This window comes from Periplaneta americana, chromosome 2, assembly GCF_040183065.1.
Source record: "Periplaneta americana isolate PAMFEO1 chromosome 2, P.americana_PAMFEO1_priV1, whole genome shotgun sequence".
Lineage (NCBI taxonomy): Eukaryota > Metazoa > Arthropoda > Insecta > Blattodea > Blattidae > Periplaneta > Periplaneta americana.
Genome location: NC_091118.1, coordinates 86,270,895 through 86,290,573, shown reverse-complemented (window position 1 = coordinate 86,290,573; position 19,679 = coordinate 86,270,895). Strand labels below are relative to the sequence as shown.

The window sequence follows — 19,679 nt, the reverse complement described above, 5'->3', positions numbered from 1 at the left end:
TATAACATACTGTTTTATCTACTTACATTCCCCAGATGGCACCATTTCCACAATTGCAATGTTGATGGTATCATTCTCTTTCTATCACAGATGACTCTTCAACTTCCTCTTTTTCTATAAAAGGAATATCATCTGGTGCACCTATTCTGTCGCTATTAACAAAAATAACCCCAGCTTCAGTACTCAGTTTCCTTCCACTTAAGTTGTCGAACATGCCACCCTCTATATCTGCAGAGTTCTCGTCAGATACAAAGTTGGGCTTCGATGGCTGTATGTAGAATACTCTAATTTTTCGTTTTCTAATTCCAAAAGTATCTCATGCACTTTCACGCACCTGTTTGTAACATTTATTTTGTTACTTGTACTGTCTTGCCACTCCTCCCTCTTACTGTTAGTAAGCAAGATAGCACAAAGAATGAGTGACAACATATTAGCCTAGTGTTACCATATGGTAACGTAACAAACAATGTATTATATCCATAACAATGTTACGGATTGTAAACTTGTGCTTGATGTACATGAATACTCAATCAACAATAAGTAAAATACCACAACAAACATTACAATCAAATTAATCAAAGTAACAAATAAATTATCTTACTTCTTGTTGCTCTCCAAAATTGCCGCTGAGAAAGCAACATCTAAATCGCGCAGCTGCTCTTGCCCAACTGGTATAAGAAATTTGTGATTTCATAATGTAATAAGAAAGAACCAATCATGTAGCTTGGATTCACAAAGAAAAATTCCAGTTTTATTAATTAAGGATGTGTATGAAGCAAGTTATATTCCTTTCTGCACTGCATTACCATATGCTAACGATAGGTTAAAATGGGTTAAATCCATTGTACTTATCAGGCTCATGTAGAAGCTCCGGTTTCAGGTTCAATAATTTTGGCTGGTGTATTATTAAAGTTGGGAGGGTATGGTTTATTACGTATTTGTGGAAGCAAATATTTCAGTTATTGATAAATAACCTCTACTCGTTTTAATCCTATAGCTATATTTCCTTTATTAACATAGGTGTAGCTTACATAAATTTAAGGGTTAGGTTTCAACTAGAGTCCAGGCCCTTTCTTCTGTTAAAAACGAACAAAATGGGATTTATTTCCACAATAATTTGTCATTATATTCTAACCATGTTCAGAATCATTCCTATACCCCAGAAAAATGCAGGATGCCATTAATAAAACATACCTGTGGACGCTGCGAAGATGCCCTAATGCTCATCTTCCATGGAAAAACCCTCGTCTAGGAGAGGTTCTTTTGTCTACAAGTCCTGCAGTGCATCCTCATGCTACTTTAATCCTTTATACATACATATTGATCCTTATTAAACACTGGTATGCCTTAAGAGTGATCCTCTTTGACAACATGACTTCACTACTGGCATGTGTGAGTTCTAATTCTGCGATCTTGTCCAGATGTGCACATCTGACTTGCAATACAACCTTATAGACCTACCACAGTCTAGTACATACAGTCACAAAGCTCGATACATAGGGAATATGCATCCAATCACAGTTGCACTTCAGTTGCTAGCCATTAGAATTGCTACTATTGCCTCATCAGAGACAATGCAAAATAGTACAGGCACAGGCTATTGTTCCTAGTATTCTCAGTTGCTAACCGCTTGGAGCACTGTATCGCAAGAAATGCAAAAACTCACCTCAAGTTTCGTGACTGTATGCTATTAGACTGTGCTTATACTATATAAGTGCAAGAAATGTACACCACCTACCATTTAATGCAATATGGCAGTGTTATGAGTCGAGACGAGAATTCCATGCAAATGCATGTTTTTATAGGAACATAGAACATAGCTCAAACTTAGCACTTATCCATTTCATTACTTTCCGGTTTCAAATATGCATAATGCACGTTTAAGGAATTTTTAGCTTAATAATGCATATAATATACATTATATTCAGTTTAAATGCATGTTCTAATGGTTTTGAATGGACATCACAATTTCTCGATTTTTATATCCCTTATTTTAACTTCAGGAATCAGGACTGAAGAAAGAAAAGAAAAAAACGAACTAACAGAAAAATGAAATAAAATGTTAAAATTTTCACAATAAAATGTTAGAGGACCTTTCCCTGGACGGAAGTTCACTTTTACAACATTTTACTGACGATCCTCTACAAACTACGTGTCATAAATGGATTTATTATGTTGGATATTTTGAGAATAGTACAAAGGAAATATGGAGGATTCAAGGAAACTGCCAACAAATAATTTAGATCAAAAGCACCCTCTTTCAAAGAGGTTGTAAATTCTCTCCCTTTCCCAGTACTGGTAGCAATTTAGATTCTTCTATTCATTCAAGTTTGCACCCATAACTTCTTGCGATGTAGAGACGTCATTCTGTGCCTACAAAAACATATTGACTGACAAGCGCAGGAACTTCATAGAAACCAATTCAGAAATGTTGTTAGGTTATTAACTTACTTACTTACAAATGGCTTTTAAGGAACCCGAAGGTTCATTGCCACCCTCACATAAGCCCGCCAACGGTCCCTATCCTGTGCAAGATTAATTCACTCTCTATCATCATATCCCATCTCCCTCAAATCCATTTTAATATTATCCTCCCATCTACGTCTCGGCCTCCCCAAAGGTCTTTTTCCCCTCCAGCCTCCCAACTAACACTCTATATGCATTTCTGAATTCGCCCATACTTGTTACATGTCCTGCTCATCTCAAACGTCCGGATTTAATATTCCTAATTATGTCTGGTGAAGAATACAATGCACGCATTTCTGCGTTGTGTAACTTTCTCCATTCTCCTGTAACTTCATCCCTCTTAGCCCCAAATATTTTCCTAAGGACCTTATTCTCAAACACCCTTAATCTCTATTCCTCTCTCAAAGTGAGAGTCCAAGTTTCACAGCCATACAGAATAACTGGTAATATAACTGTTTTATAAATTCTAACTTTCAGATTTTTTGACAGCAGACTAGATGACAAAAGCTTCTCCACCGAATAATAACACGCATTTCCCATATTGATTCTGTGTTTAATTTCCTCCCGAGTGTCATTTATATATTTTGTTACTGTTGTTCCAAGATATTTGAATTTTTCCACCTCTTCGAAGGATAAATCTCCAGTTTTTATATTTCCATTTCGTACAATATTCTGGTTGTTAGGTTATTAACTCTGCAAAAAAAGTGCAGTGAAATAAGACATTTGGAACAAAAATAAAAGTTCATATTTTAATGTATTTTTCGCTTGATCGTGCATATTTCAAAGTTTGATAGCACATGAATGCATCATATTTTGGAATTTTATAATGCGTGAAATTCTCGTCTTTACTTATGAGTGTTATCACTATAATTTCGGATAGCAAAACAATGAAATAATATCACATATAGAATAACTCTTCTCGGGTTCTCAGCCAGGTGAGTTGGAGATTAGCTTCCAAGCTTCGTCCCTGAAGAAGATGGCAGAGCTAGCCGTCGAAAGCTTGGAAGCTAATCTCCAACTCACCTGGCTGAGAACCCGAGAAGAGTTATTCTACATCAAATGCCGGGAAAGCCTCAAGTCATACAATATCACATATTTTGAATGCAGCAATTCTTGTAAACATGTAAATTCTCACCTGCGGCATGCAGAGTCCCATCATGACTCCACAGAAGCCATAAAGGTTCCCCAGAGCAGTCTTCGTATCTATTGCAACCTGAATCCACTTGTTGAGAGCTTCAGCACGGTCTGCCTCTGTTGCGCATGTCAGTATGGTCACTGCCACAAGCAATTTCAGACATTCCGTCCTGTAAAAAAACATTGATATGTACATCTGTTTGTATGAAATATTCAAATATTGTCTTCACAGAATTGTCTGTAATTCGGACAAGAAAACTGCACAAATCATGCCTTGTTGAAAACTGATAATGTTTTGAAATATGTCACTGGTAAGGCAATACATAAAAGTATAGACGATGAATGTCAACTCTGGTAGAAGTTATCTCTGACTTGATATCTTTCGGTATGTCACTGCAGCTTAATGAGTTGTTTAGTCTGTAACTCTAAACCATGATTCAGTCAGAAATAAATGAGACCATTGATTATTATCGTGTTCTATACAATACGCTATTTTGAAATAAAATATATTTATCTGTGAAAATTGGTGTATACTTGAACGAAAATAATATATTACAGAACTAAACTTTCTCACACACGTTATCGAGTTGTTGAGGAATCATTGTACCAATGAGAGCTATATTTTTATCAGTAAGAATATGTGCTTTACTTACATCAGGATTAAAATATAGTGAACAGACTGTAGTAACAAAATACGATCAGTATGTATCTCACACGATCAGTACTGTCAATAGTACTGCAAAGACTGACGCTCGACATTCGATTTGTTCATCACTTATGAATATGAATTTTATACAGTCACAATAATGAAAACAACATTGTGAACAATCAATCTGACTAATGTGATCCATACAGAATGTCAATGCATATAAGGCACAAAATATATGTAGGCTACGAGTATATGGTTGGTGTTCCAATATTACATTCAAATTAATCTGCAAAATTGGCGCATGCTATAAAAATGCAATATATTCGTATATTGTAAAGATCCAAGCATCAAAACTGATTAGAGAAAGATTTAGATGTTGACTGTTCAACAATGCCTCCAGACACGACATTTCTTGAATTTGCATGTTTTAAATATGAAGATTCCAGTTTCAGGCGAAGACATAAATGACAGATTCATTATCACATAGGCTACAATATTAGGCGAGGATGGTGATTAGCAGAGTTGAATTTGACATATGCGAAAATGAGGATCCTGCGAAAAATATACGATATGGGATTTCGGGCTTAATTTTTAAAATCGAATTAAAATTATATATTTGGCCCTTAAAATTGATCAATACCAAACGGATCTCAATCCGAGAATACCGATTCTAATTGCATGCATGGTAATGACTCGATCATCAAGAATGAGAAGACTAAATGCTACCGTATCTTACCTTTCAATGAGGTCAAGTCTTATTTGATGCCCATGTGGAAGTGTGCATAGCTCAATGCCACAGCTGATGCCCAGACCCAAGTCTCCATCCCAACAGCCACTGGCCCGTGCCCCAGCACCAATCGTAAGCTCCAAGTCCACCCGGGTCAAGTGGTTCGCCAGTATTCTTGGTCCTGTTTCCTGAAGCATCATCTTGATTCCCTGCAGTGCCGTTGCATCCAGAGGCTTGTTTTCAAGTGTTGGAAGGAGCAAAGTCTGAAAATTCTCCAGATCAAATGCTGATGGAGGATCCGGATCTGGAATCGAGAGGAGGAGCAGAGAATCCTCTGCCGCGGAGTCGTATTCAAGAGGTTTTAGAGTTGATGAGGAACTTGAGGTGACGAGAGCAGAGTTGCTAAGTTGGCGAACGTGTCCGTGATGGTAGCGTGGGTTCTTGATGACCACCCCACCACCCGTGCGGTGATGAGGCAGTGTCGAAGAGTTGATAGAATCAGTTGTATCACCAGCTGCCGAGCTCTGGGCGGAATCTCCAGAACCATTTCCAGAGTCGCTCCCAGAAGCGTGATACGATGCTACCCTCTGGAACGTACCGTGATGTCCTTGAGCTAGAGAGGAAGGGTTGTCACCACTGGCAGGAACGCCACCACCACCACTTAGACGTCCACTCCCAGAACCGTTATTATCTTGATGCGCACTATCACTATTGACTTTCTCTGGTAAGGGCGGAGCAGTATTGGAGGTGCTGTCTTTCGAGTTTGTGCGCAAGAGCGAAGGTACACGACTAGGTTTTGGAGGTGGCTGTTCCGGAAGAATACCGCCATCTCCTTCTAAGTCCTGGAGCTGTTGGTTATCACCCACAAAACCGAACCTGCGCCTCTCCATGCAAGGGCTCAGAGCAGGATCGCTAGTTACACGCACCATCTTGCCATTCTTTGTGGGCAAAGTTGCTGATCCGGATGCTGGCGAGTGTTGTTTGGCACAGGACATTCCTGCCGATCGCGGCAATGAATGTGTAGAGAATTTACTTCCACCATTACTTGTCGAGGACTCGTGGTACGCCGACCTCGTCATCGAAGAGTTCTGGATGACTCCATCGGCACTGTTACTCTTCTCTTCTGGTCCTCTTGGAGAAATAGCTTGTTGTGATCTTCCATTTATTTCAGCAGGGGTTAGGGATTGACTACGCTGCTTTTTACTAGGTAAACGAGGCGGGGTTTCACGTTTGGTTCTAGGCGGCGAGTGTACTGGACTCCTATAGGAATTATAAGGATTGTATCGGAGTGTTCCACCAGCGGCTGCCAAGGGTGACGCGAGAGGTGAAACGACACAAGAACCACCGCCGCCACCACTGCCAGACATTTGCTGCTGAAGACCATATTTGGTTGCGTAGAAAGAAAGTGGGTACAGACGATTCCTAGGAGTCTGTATGCGAGCTCCTGAAGCCGATGAAATTGACTTGCCACTGCCAACATAGAAGGTAATGAGGTCGGGAACAGTGTCGTACGCGTCGTCTTCAAACTGGTACTGAACCCGCTCGTATACAGTGTCGGGCTGAATTAAAACCTGAAATACAGAGCAAAGTTCATAAACATGGAGGCTGCTTCTTTTCAAGATTAATATCATTATTGATAATATTTAAATAATACTCCACTGAAAATACTGAATACTGGAACTGAGGAACACACTGAAAATATTAATCTCGATAAAATAAATAAACTATTCTCCACAATTAGTTTTACATAAAAATATCTTAAAAGTCAGTCCAATTTTGCGAAGAAAAGAGACTCCAAAATTTAGAATGCATGTAAAGAACATAACTAAATGGTCTCTCTCTCTCTCTCTCTCTCTGTCTGTCCTGCTCTCGTTTAAAGACGAGTTTCATTAGGATGTCAGTGACTTGCGAGTCCAATTGGCTCAGTCGGTAAAATGACTATGTTATGTGTTGTAGCGCACGAAATCGATCATGTGTAGAGAGCAGGAACGTTCTTCTTCTCCATGACTTGCAAAACGACTCTGGGATCCACTAACCTCCTAAACAAATACAGTATGTTGTCGATATATCTCAGAAGCGTGGTGTCAAACTACCATTCCCTGCTAGATGAGATAATTCTCTCTATATCCTAACGTCTCCAGAGTAAGCATATCATCATAATCATCATCATCATCATCATCATCATCATCAATAACAACTATTTTCTGGATTAGGATCTGCGATCCGTTACAACAGAATGAAACTCCATGTTTTTTCATATAGGCCATCCCGATTTTCTCTTCTCTTTCAATTGAAATTGGAACATAATTCTCTCGGGCTATCCTTCGTTCATTTTCGGACACACTCGTAACATCGTTAATTTTGTTCCTCCAGTCTGTTATTCAAGTCAGAACTATTATTTTTTCTCGTAAATATTATTTATCTATTAGTAACAGATTACATAAATACACCTATTGAAAATAGAGCTCTTGTCAGTAGGTACTGGTACCGGTATATATCATTTTTATATTTGTCGTCAGCTTTACTATGAATTTTCATACTGCATTCAGGCATAATCCATTAAAAAGCATAATAATCATTTCCAACATAAGATGAGGTTATCACTTGGCATTAGTTGTGACGTGTTTTCTAAATGCTCAGACAGTATTGCGAAATATTTTTTCTCCGATATACCACAACTACTTATTGATACCATTTAGTAATGTGTTATACTTGACGTAGAACATTTGTCTAAGCAGTTGCATTCAGTTATCCCTAGATATTTCTAAAAACTGGACTGACACAAATAAATACATCTTTGAATAGTATGTTTTGGAACGTCGGGGGAAGGGGGGAAGGAGGGAATTTTGGTAAACGTTGAAAACAAATGGTGTTTTTTCACTCTCTCAATTTTTAAATGAAACTTAATCCTGAATACGATCTTGTGTAGCATACTAATTGGTGTATTTCTCAGGCAGTATTTCGGAAAGGAAAATGGATGTGGAACGGCAATTGAAGGCCTCTAAAAGTTTGCAGAGCGACAAATTACGTCTTTATTCGCTGTAAAAAGTGCAGAATTAGTTATTTTAACTTACTTGATGCTTCCGATGTTACATATTCAGAACATATGAAGAAAAATTAGCATTCTATCTGATGTTATTTCTCCCTTTCAAGCCGATCGTAAAACTCCTGTTACCCTATTTCATATTTATCTCGAAGATGCTGTAAAATGCAAGAGGATAGAGCTGAAAACTTTAATAATAATAATAATATAATAATAATAATAATAATAATAATAATAATAATAATAATAATAATAATAATAACAACAACAACAATAACCCAATAGGTAGAAGAAATGTTGGTAGACCGAAAACAAGGTGGGCTCAACAGTGTTAAAAAAAATGAGACCGGAACGAGTCTTATAAGAATTGTTCCGAAGCCGGGTATCGAACCCGGGTCCTTTGGTTTAACGTAACGATCTCTCTTGTTCATCTCTTTTCAATACTATACCTCAGTTTAAAAAATATCGATGACATCTCGCTTAATAACTCACACAAAGCCTACAGGCCGACTTCTTCTAAGCAACTGAACATACTTTTCTTTAGTGTCATTGCTCATTCCTTTTCTACCCCCATTCCTTTTCTTTGACCCAATTCTGCAAAGGGTCACCACCATGAAGGCACGCTTGCAAATTTTCTCTTTCATCGCAAGTGCCAATTAGATTTGCGAAACTTATACCTCATAGGTGAACAGGTGAAGTGCAAAGGTGAGTAAATGGGTGAAGCAGACAGATAGACACAGATCGAGACTGATGAACGGACGAACAGGTAGATACAGTACGAGGGTTGTAAATAAAGTAGTGGCAACATAAACAGTACGAACATATTATTGAACTTACATGGAATGGCATGGCTAATGATAACACTTTCACTGTCGTATGCCACTATCGGCATGACTTTCACCCTAGAGAGTTCATATCGCACTTTTTTTGGACGTGGTGATTCTTTGTGGTGCCATTCATTAGACTGACGCTTTAGTTCAGGCTCGTATACCCATGCGCACGCCTCGTCAATGGCAACAATACATTGCAGGAATACGTCCCCTTCGTTGTGGTATCTCTGTAGGTGGAGTTGAGCTATTGCGTATCGGTGCCAGTTCTGTGTTTTTGAGGTTATGAGAAACCCAGCGTGCTGCAATTTTTCTCATGTGGAGGTTTTTCTTCAGGATGTGTCACACAGTTTGATGACTGAGTCCAACCTCGATGGATAATTCTCGTACAGTCCAGCGATGGTCAACAGCAAGGAGATCTCGCACTAACTCCACTTGTTCGTCACAAATGGACAGGCGACCTGTGTGAGCCACATGTACCGTCTCATTCCGATTCGTACGAAATGCAGAAACCCATCTTGCAACCGTCCGATATGGTAGTGCATCGTTGCCACAAGCTTCAAGTAACCCTTGATGACATTGGTGTGCATTTCTACCACGGGCTACCTCGATTTTTATCCAAGATCGCTGCTCAAGTTTAGTAGACATGATTTAGAGCAGTTAAAAGTAGTGCTCTACATTTAACCACGCACAATAACAACACCTTTATAGCAACCGGTTTTATCATTCAATACAACGACAATATCACCAGTTGTCTCGTATCACATGCGAATGCGCATGACTCATTCCCAGCAGAGTTGCCACTACTTTATTTATAACTCATGCAGATGGGTGAGAGAAAAGACAGGCAGGCATCTGCAGGGGCGTATTTTGCGGGTTACCGGCGGTAGCCCAAGGAAATTACAAAAGAAAAAGTTTATAATATAACATAATGTAATAATTTTGTATTATTAGTTTTACCATAGTAATTAAAATTAAAGTAATTGTTAGATATATTTTGTGTAATAATAGGGTCAGCGGTAGCCCAAACCCTTTAACCAGTATACGCCACTGGCAGAGATGTGTTTCTGGAGCGTGGCCCACCTTGTTGATGACGAAGTGGAGACTCTGGCCCTTCCAGCGGCAAGTCAGAACGTAGTTCCCAGGCTGCGAAGTGCAGTCGCGCACCAGAAAATCGCCGTCCCGTTCCACGATCTCCTCGGCGCGCTGCCGTGGGATGGCGCCGTGGTACCAGGCGTGCGACCGCAAGTCCCGCGTGTCCAGGCTCAGCTCCCACTCCAGCGCCTTCCTCAGCTGCGCCGGATCGGCCGTCGGATCGGGCGTCGCCTCCTTCACACAAAGGAGATAGATCTGATGTTACTTATGGTCTACATTATTTTAACTAACCTGAATATAAATAGAATTCTACATTGAAATGTATGTACTGATAAAAGAAACTGAAAACTATTTACATGAGATTCACGTGAGTTGTCTACTTAATATTTAACCTTTGTCACACCACTTGTTGCCATGCACGTTAAAAATATAAGAAGCCAAAGAGCACACAGTAGAAGAAAAAACTAGTGCGTACTTTATTCTAACAAAGACGATTATGACGGTGGTATTATTATTATTATTATTATTATTATTATATTATTTTATTATTATTATTATTATTATTATTATTATTATTATTATTATATCGAAGAAAGTAGGCCTATTATTTTCATGGATTAGGAATACAGTACTTTACTTTTAAGATACCGGTACCCAATTACATATAGAATGATTCAAGTAGGCCTAAATATTTTACGGACTATTCTGAATAACAAAGTTCATAACATCCAATTCTCAATGGATGTAGTGAGACAACTGTTCAATTGTTACATATGACGAGCCTTACAAATGGTATAACGGAACGACAAAATATGACTATGTGGGCCTACTATTGACTAGATACACTCTTCTGAGATCGTCTGAGGACAGCACTGTTTATAATGGGTGTGGGAGTTATTTGTAGTTCCTTCGACTACAAGAATGGGCATGTTCTTCCAGCATGACGGAGCTCCTGTACATTTTAGTCGTCGGTCGGGTGACATCATTTAAATTTTACATTCCCCGAACGATGAATCGGCCGCAATGGTCACATGCGATGGCCACAAAGATATACAGACCTTACTCCTGTCAATGTTGGTTTGTGGGTGTAGATGAAACATGTGTACAAAAACAAAGTAAACAAAAGGGAGGAATTGGTAGCTCGCATTATGAGTAGTACTGCCGTCATAAAAGGATGGTAAGACGATTTCAGAAGAGCAAACTTTTCTGTTACCAACAGAGCAAAAACGTGCATTGAACTGTTAAAATGTACTGATATCATGAAAGCAAACAATAAATGTAACTAATCGGACGGACAGACAGACAGACGGACGGACAGACAAAAAGACAGACAGACATAGAGATATAGATAGAGACATAGACATAAAGAGACATAGCTACACAGACATAGATAGAGACATAGAGAGAGACATATACATAGACAGAAACATAGAGACATAGAGACACAGACATATATATAGAGATATAGACATAGACAGACATAGACAGACATAGATACATAGATAAACAGACATAGAGACACAGACATAGATGGCGACATATACAGACAGAAACATAGAGACATAGACACAGATATAAATAGAGACATAGACATAGATAGAGACACAGACATAGGCAGAGACATATACATAGACAGAAACATAGATATAGACATAGACATAGATAGAGACACAGACATAGACAGAGACATATACATAGACAGAAACATAGATGGAGACATAGAAACAGACATAGATAGAGACATAGACATAGATAGACACAGACATAGATAGAAACAGATAGACACAGACATAGATAGAGACATATAGTACATAATTAGATACATAGACAGAGACACACAGGCACAGAGAGACAGACACAGACATAGATGGATATGGATATAGAAACAGATGGATGGATGGATGGATCGATAGACAGACAGACAGACAGAGACATAGACATAGATAGAAACATAGATAGACACAGACATAGATAGAGACATATAGTACATAATTAGATACATAGACAGAGACACACAGGCACAGAGAGACAGACACAGACATAGATGGATATGGATATAGAAACAGATGGATGGATGGATCGACAGACAGACAGACAGACAGATAGATAGATAGATAGATAGATAGATAGATAGATAGATAGATAGATAGATAGATAGATAGATAGATAGATAGATAGATAGATAGATAGATAGATAGATAGATAGATAGACAGGATATTGAGTTAATTAACAAAAAAAAAAAGAATTAATGACAGCATATGAATCATAGAAGTTTCCTACAGGTTAGTTATGAACTATCCAAGTTTCGATAGTTTTTTCCAACCTAGAGGAAAAAATGCCTGTCAATCGCCTGCTATTTCCTCGCCACCCCTCCCTTTTTGAGTTGCTTTGCATCTCCTTGCTGCTTTGTTCTTTAGAGCAAAGACCTTCAGCTCTTGTTTGGAGTAATTTGGTGGAGAGGATGGCTGTCACAAAGTAATCATATCAGAGACGTTCTGGGCAGACTTCTAACTCAAAAGGAGAGGAACTACGTACATAGATATTCAGTGAGCGACGCATTTCGTTATAATTATGCGTTTCTCGAGCACTCTAATTTCATTGCAGGTGACAAAGTCGGAAGTGGTAAGGGAGCGGCTGTGATTCATTTTATTGTTTTGCCTGCCTTACCAAGAAGACGCCAGAGTTCTCTATGAGATACCACGTCGCGTAAAACGAGCATTAATGTTCAGAATGAAGCGAAATTACTCGTAGGAAGCGAAGAAGGGATAAAAATTGCAACTAGCAGTTGACTAATCAAAATCACATTCTTAACTGCTTAAGAAATTAGATTCTGTATCGAAAGAATGGAAACTGGCAGCCTGAAGATAGAAATTAAGAAAAAACAAAGAATTACAATATAAGGACCTAATTTTAAATTATATTAATTAGACTATTGAGTAGTTGACTTGCACTGTAATGAAATCATAGTATTTAGTGCAAAAATATTCATATTTATTTTACGTATACTTCCAGTGAGACTTGGGACCTTCGGAAATGACACAGAGATGAGATTTCTCGGCTGGAAAATATTACTGAATCGTAAAATAAATCATGATACACTGAAATAATTAATAATTAAATATTTAATGTTAAACTAATAAACTATCCATGTATAAGTAACACGACTAAGATAGAAGAGAAGTCCAAATTGTATGTTAATTTATGATACAACTTGATCACACATTTTTAACTTCACACCACTTAGGTTTTGTGTCAGAAACCGTGTCGTTAGAAATAACTTCCAATTATTAAATTGAAATTAAGTTGTTAATTTGACTTAGTTGACTACTTTTTAGCCATCTAACAGGAAGTCGAAACTAGTCAACTAGTAAATTAACAATTTAATTTCAATTTAACACTAGAAAATTGTTTCTAACCCAAAACTTGCTAATTTATTAATCAAAAGGGGGAAAACCAGCGGGAAGATTTCTCAAGAAGCTTTGGGATAGACGAAATGGACCAACTTCTGATCTACATATCATCACTACCATCATCACAATCATCATTCATTCGAGTTGAGCCTTGATGACCCGTTGTGCTTGCAGGTTGAGGTCTGAGGCTACTGTTATTCTATCTCTTCGACGGACATGTTTTTTTTTCTTATTCTGTAGTTTACCATTTTGCGAGGTATTCAATAATATATCAGTATTAGATAATAATGAGGTGTGATTTTTTTCTATTATTTTTTTTCGCATAGACTAAATAACTCCTTCCTTCCTTATATCCTCGCTTTTCTTCCTATCTACTCTTTTGTTTCTAATCAGTGCTCTCAGCATCATGGGCCTATTTGTTCTTTTTATTCTCTTTTTGTTAGTATCAACATTCGTGTCCATTTAATAGATACCTATCATCTTCCCTGGAAATTTTAAAATATGTCCTTAGATATCTTGTATAAGAACGTTCCTTCAATTGCACACATAATATACAATTATATTTTTGTGAACCTACTGTTTCTCATTAGTTCTTATTGAAACGTATTTCATTACCAATATAATTAATATTTCTACTTATTCTATTGGATTATAAATTACTAATTTATCATAATACTGATCATAAATAATAACAATCATCACAATCAATATTCATGGACTGGATACTCTGGCCATTTCGCTGCCATTTATATGAGAATTTTATTATGATTCAATATGATGACATTCACAATTAGCCGACTTTCTTAATCATGTGGCCAAGACCACTGTCTAAGGCACACAGAAGAGATAAAAGACAGGGATCAACTATCCAGTCCCTACAGGAGATAAATATTCTCTTCCTCGTCGGAAATCGAACCCAAACCCACTACGTATCGTAATTTGTATCATATAAGCTAACGGAAGAACATACATGGGACGTCAATTGAAGAAACAGGGTGATAATACGAGACACTATCAACCAATAAAACCTGAAAAAAGAAGAAGGGAAGAATTCATTGGAAATTTCATAGATTCATTTTGTAACTGTTATTGGACTGTAACAAATATAAATGACACTCGGGAGGAAATTAAACACAGAATCAATATGGGAAATGCGTGTTATTATTCGGTGGAGAAGCTTTTGTCATCTAGTCTGCTGTCAAAAAATCTGAAAGTTAGAATTTATAAAACAGTTATATTACCGGTTGTTCTGTATGGCTGTGAAACTTGGACTCTCACTTTGAGAGAGGAATAGAGATTAAGGGTGTTTGAGAATAAGGTCCTTAGGAAAATATTTGGGGCTAAGAGGGATGAAGTTACAGAGAATGGAGAAAGTTACACAACGCAGAAATGCATGCATTGTATTCTTCACCAGACATAATTAAGAGCATTAAATCCAGACGTTTGAGATGGGCAGGGCATGTAGCACGTATGGGCGAATCCAGAAATGCATATAGAGTGTTAGTTGGGAGGCTGGAGGGAAAAAGACCTTTGGGGATGCCGAGACGTAGATGGGAGGATAATATTAAAATGGATTTGAGGGAGGTGGGATATGATGATAGAGACTGGATTAATCTTGCACAGAATATGAACCGATGGCGGGCTTATGTGAGGGCGGCAATGAACCTACGGGTTCCTTAAAAGCCATTTGTAAGTGAGTTGTAAGTAAGTATTTCTTTCTTTATTTTTTTAAGGTTTCGGAGATTTCATGTGTAATTTGTCATGCACAGAAACAGTGTTCATGTAATTATTCCCAGAATAGGCCTACGTTTTCTTCATAATTCATGATCTCTTCATCGCCGTGAGTCCAGGAAACCCAGAAGACCGCTTTGAAGCAAGATAAAGGTAAAGAAAATGAAAACAAAAATAGAAAAGGAAACTCTTCAATGGTTGTTAAACAGTAAAGTCTTATTTCAGCTTGTTTTGAGTTGTAGAAGCGTTTGAACGCCATTGCATCCATTGATAACACTGAAATGTTCTACTAATGTAATTATACTAGCGAATCTGACACACACCTGGCGGTTTGAGGTCTGCATTCAGACACATGGCCATTTTGAGCATTTCCTATTATAAAGATAACCAGATTAATAGCTGCCACAACAATAATAGCTGTAACTTCGAAAAAGGTTGTTTCTTAGTCCTGAATTCATTCCTGACTTCGACTCCATGCTACAAAAGCATGATTTTGACAGCAGTTTGAAGAAACTAGCCAAAAATTGGCTTGCTATTAACTAGCCTTAATCTTTTAGAATGGCACATTAGTCGAAAAGCTACACAGAGGTGACCAAAGAGGGTATCGTGATTGTCAGGACTGGGAATTCAATGCATATACGTATTTGTTTATTCATTACTTACAGATTAGGTATAGTACATATTTTTACATATCTCAAAAAAACTAACATATCTTTACAAAATTTAACATTTTATTTTAAATATGTTCCATAATATTTTATGGTTTGAAAGTTATCCTCGTCAGAAAACCATTTAACATTTATTTTACTAGCATCAATATTTCAAATCTAGATTCTAGCATTCTGAGGATTTAAAGTTGCAATCCTCAGAACGAGAGCCCGGCTCCTTAAAATATAAAATTAATTAAATGGTAATTCGTATTTACTAAATGTGAAACTTTTACTTTGAAACTTATAACTAGAATAGTCGAGTGTCTTTTCTGCACGTTGCAACTAATGTGTCATGTGACATTTGCAACTGACAATAAATCTACGATTGTCGCCTGGTCCAGTCCATTTATCATTGATAGAGGGGTCTTCAGGTTTAAGAGTTCAGTTATAACAATCAAATCTGCAATTGTCGCCTAGGAGTGTTCAGGTTTAAGAGTTCAGCTGTAACAATCAATCTACTGTACGATTGTCGTCTGGTCAAATCCATTTACCATTGAAAGAGGGATGTTTAGGTTTAAGAGTTTAGCTGTAACAATCAATCTACGATTATCGCTTAGAGGTGTTCAGGTTCAAAAGTTTAGCTGTAACAATCAATCTACGATTGTCGCCTGGTCAAATACATTTACCATTGATAGAGGGGTGTTTAGGTTTAAGAGTTTAGCTGTAACAATCAATCTACGATTATCGCTTAGAGGTGTTCAGGTTCAAAAGTTTAGCTGTAACAATCAATCTACGATTGTCGCCTGGTCAAATACATTTACCATTGATAGAGGGGTGTTTAGGTTTAAGAGTTTAGCTGTAACAATCAATCTACGATTGTCGCCTGGTGAACTCCATTTACCATTGCTAGAGGGGTGTTCAGGCTAAAAGCTTGTAGGACGGTGAAATAAATACCTAATACAACTGTAAAGAATAAGCCCTGGTCGTACTCCAATTCATGTTAACGGGATTACAATATTTGCTATTAACCAAAAAGTTCAGCTGTAACACTCAATCTACGATTGTCGCCTGGTCAAGTCCATTTCCTGTTGACAGAGGGATGTTCAGGTTTAAGAGTTTAGCTGTAACAATCAATCTACGATTGTCGCCTGGTGAACTCCATTTACCGTTGACAGAGGGATGTTCAGGTTTAAGAGTTTAGCTGTAACAATCAATCTACGATTGTCGCCTGGTGAACTCCATTTACCGTTGACAGAGGGATGTTCAGGTTTAAGAGTTTAGCTGTAACAATCAATCTGCGATTGTCGCCTAGGGATGTTCAGGTTTAAAAGTTTAGCTGTAACAATCAATCTACGATTGTTGCCTAGTCAAATCCATTTCCATTGATAGAGGGGTGTTCAGGTTTAAGAGTTTAGCTGTAACAATCAATCTACGATTGTCGCCTGGTCAAGTCCATTTACCGTTGACAGAGGGATGTTCAGGTTTAAGAGTTTAGCTGTAACAATCAATCTACGATTATCGCATATGGATGTTCAGGTTTAAAAGTTTAGCTGTAACAATCAATCTACGATTGTTGCCTAGTCAAATCCATTTACCATTGATAGAGGGGTGTTCAGGTTTAAGAGTTTAGCTGTAACAATCAATCTACGATTATCGCATATGGATGTTCAGGTTTAAAAGTTTAGCTGTAACAATCAATCTACGATTGTTGCCTAGTCAAATCCATTTGCATTGATAGAGGGGTGTTCAGGTTTAAGAGTTTAGCTGTAACAATCAATCTACGATTGTCGCCTGGTCCAGTCCATTTACCGTTGACAGAGGGATGTTCAGGTTTAAGAGTTTAGCTGTAACAATCAATCTACGATTATCGCATATGGATGTTCAGGTTTAAAAGTTTAGCTGTAACAATCAATCTACGATTGTTGCCTAGTCAAATCCATTTACCATCGATAGAGGGGTGTTCAGGTTTAAGAGTTTAGCTGTAACAATCAATCTACGATTATCGCATATGGATGTTCAGGTTTAAAAGTTTAGCTGTAACAATCAATCCACGATTGTTGCCTAGTCAAATCCATTTACCATTGATAGAGGGGTGTTCAGGTTTAAGAGTTTATCTGTAACAATCAATCTACGATTGTCGCCTAGTCAAGTCCATTTACCGCTGAGAGAGGATTTTTCAGGCTTAAGAGTTTAGCTGTAACATGTTCTGCTTTGTAGTTCACGAACCATCAACAGTCGTGCATGAGCTCTGAGTGCGTCTTCAGTGTGGTTTAATTGTTCATTCGGAATGTTACGCAGTAAGTTACGCACATCGTAAGTCATTATCCGTTAAATTAAAATCTTATGTAAATATGAATAACTATGAAAATTTAATACAATACATATATTCTTTACATTATTTTTATAATATTTTATTCCATATTTTGAAAAAATGTTAGCTCATATGTAAGTCATATTTAGCCATTTTTATTGCATATAAATGCTAGCCTTGGTAATTATATAGTGTAATCACAGACATTCAAACGGTAAGAGGAGTCTGCTGTACATTGCTGTATCATTTACGTAGTGAAGACAAGCAGTTGCGGTATCATGTCGTAGGCTACAGAATGGGAAGAGGAATGTTTGTTGTTGTTCTGTCGGAAAATATGTAGGCCTAATGTTTGCTTTGTTCAGCGGTTCAATTACTAGTGTATAGGTGCAACATCAAAACACATTGTGACAATTATTGTCACGGGAGTAATAGGTGGTATTATTATTATTATTATTATTATTATTATTATTATTATTATTATTATTATTATTATTATTATTGATCAGTAAGTGTAACTTGCGAGGAATATCATTTTTGTTGACATCGTACAAAATTTTGTCCAATATTCTTTTGAGAAGATTAGCTCCGTACGTAGATGAAATTATTGGGGATCATCAGTGCGGTTTTAGGCGTAATAGATCGACTACTGATCAATTTTTTGTATTCGACAGATAATGGAGAAAAAATGGGAGTATAAGGGTACAATACATCAGTTATTCATAGATTTCAAAAAGGCATATGACTCGGTTAAGGGGGAAGCATTATATGATATTCTTATTGAATTTGGTATTCCCAAGAAACTAGTTCGATTAATTAAAATGTGTCTCAGTGAAAAATACAGCAGAATCCGTATAGGTCAGTTTCTATCTGATGCTTTTCCAATTCACTGCGGGCTAAAGCAGGGAGATGCATTATCACCTTTACTTTTTAAATTCGCTTTAGAATATACCATTAGGAAAGTTCAGGATAACAGGCAGGGTTTGGAATTGAACGGGTTACATCAGCTTCTTGTCTATGCGGATGACGTGAATATGTTAGGAGAAAATCCACAAACGATTAGGGAAAACACGGAAATTTTACTTGAAGCAAGTAAAGCGATCGGTTTGGAAGTAAATCCCGAAAAGACAAAGTATATGATTATGTCTCGTGACCAGAATATTGTACGAAATGGAAATATAAAAGTTGGAGATTTATCCTTCGAAGGGGTGGAAAAATTCAAATATCTTGGAGCAACAGTAACAAATATAAATGACACTCGGGAGGAAATTAAACACAGAATCAATATGGGAAATGCGTGTTATTTTTCGGTTGAGAAGCTTTTATCATCTAGTCTGCTGTCAAAAAAATCTGAAAGTTAGAATTTATAAAACAGTTATATTACCGGTTGTTCTGATGGTTGTGAAACTTGGACTCTCACTGTGAGAGAGGAACATAGGTTAAGGGTGTTTGAGAATAAGGTGCTTAGGAAAATATTTGGGGCTAAGTGGGATGAAGTTACAGGAGAATGGAGAAAGTTACACAACTCAGAACTGCACGCATTGTATTCTTCACCTGACATAGTTAGGAACATTAAATCCAGACGTTTAAGATGGGCAGGGCATGTAGCACGTATGGGCGAATCCATAAATGCATATA

The 19,679-nt window shown here is 37.5% G+C and overlaps 1 protein-coding gene across 5 annotated transcripts in view; it reads right to left on the bottom strand.

The window, feature by feature from the left end:
• LOC138694382 (breast cancer anti-estrogen resistance protein 3 homolog) overlaps positions 1-19,679 on the bottom strand; it is a 922,749-nt gene that overhangs the window by 37,832 nt on the left and 865,238 nt on the right. For all 5 annotated transcript variants that reach the window (XM_069818063.1, XM_069818065.1, XM_069818066.1 and 2 more), the window contains 3 exons: positions 9,930-10,175; positions 4,986-6,547; positions 3,602-3,770 (listed from right to left, as the gene is read on the bottom strand). In XM_069818063.1, the coding sequence (XP_069674164.1) occupies positions 3,602-3,770; positions 4,986-6,547; positions 9,930-10,175 (1,977 nt within the window). The remainder of the gene's footprint in view (positions 1-3,601; positions 3,771-4,985; positions 6,548-9,929; positions 10,176-19,679) is intronic.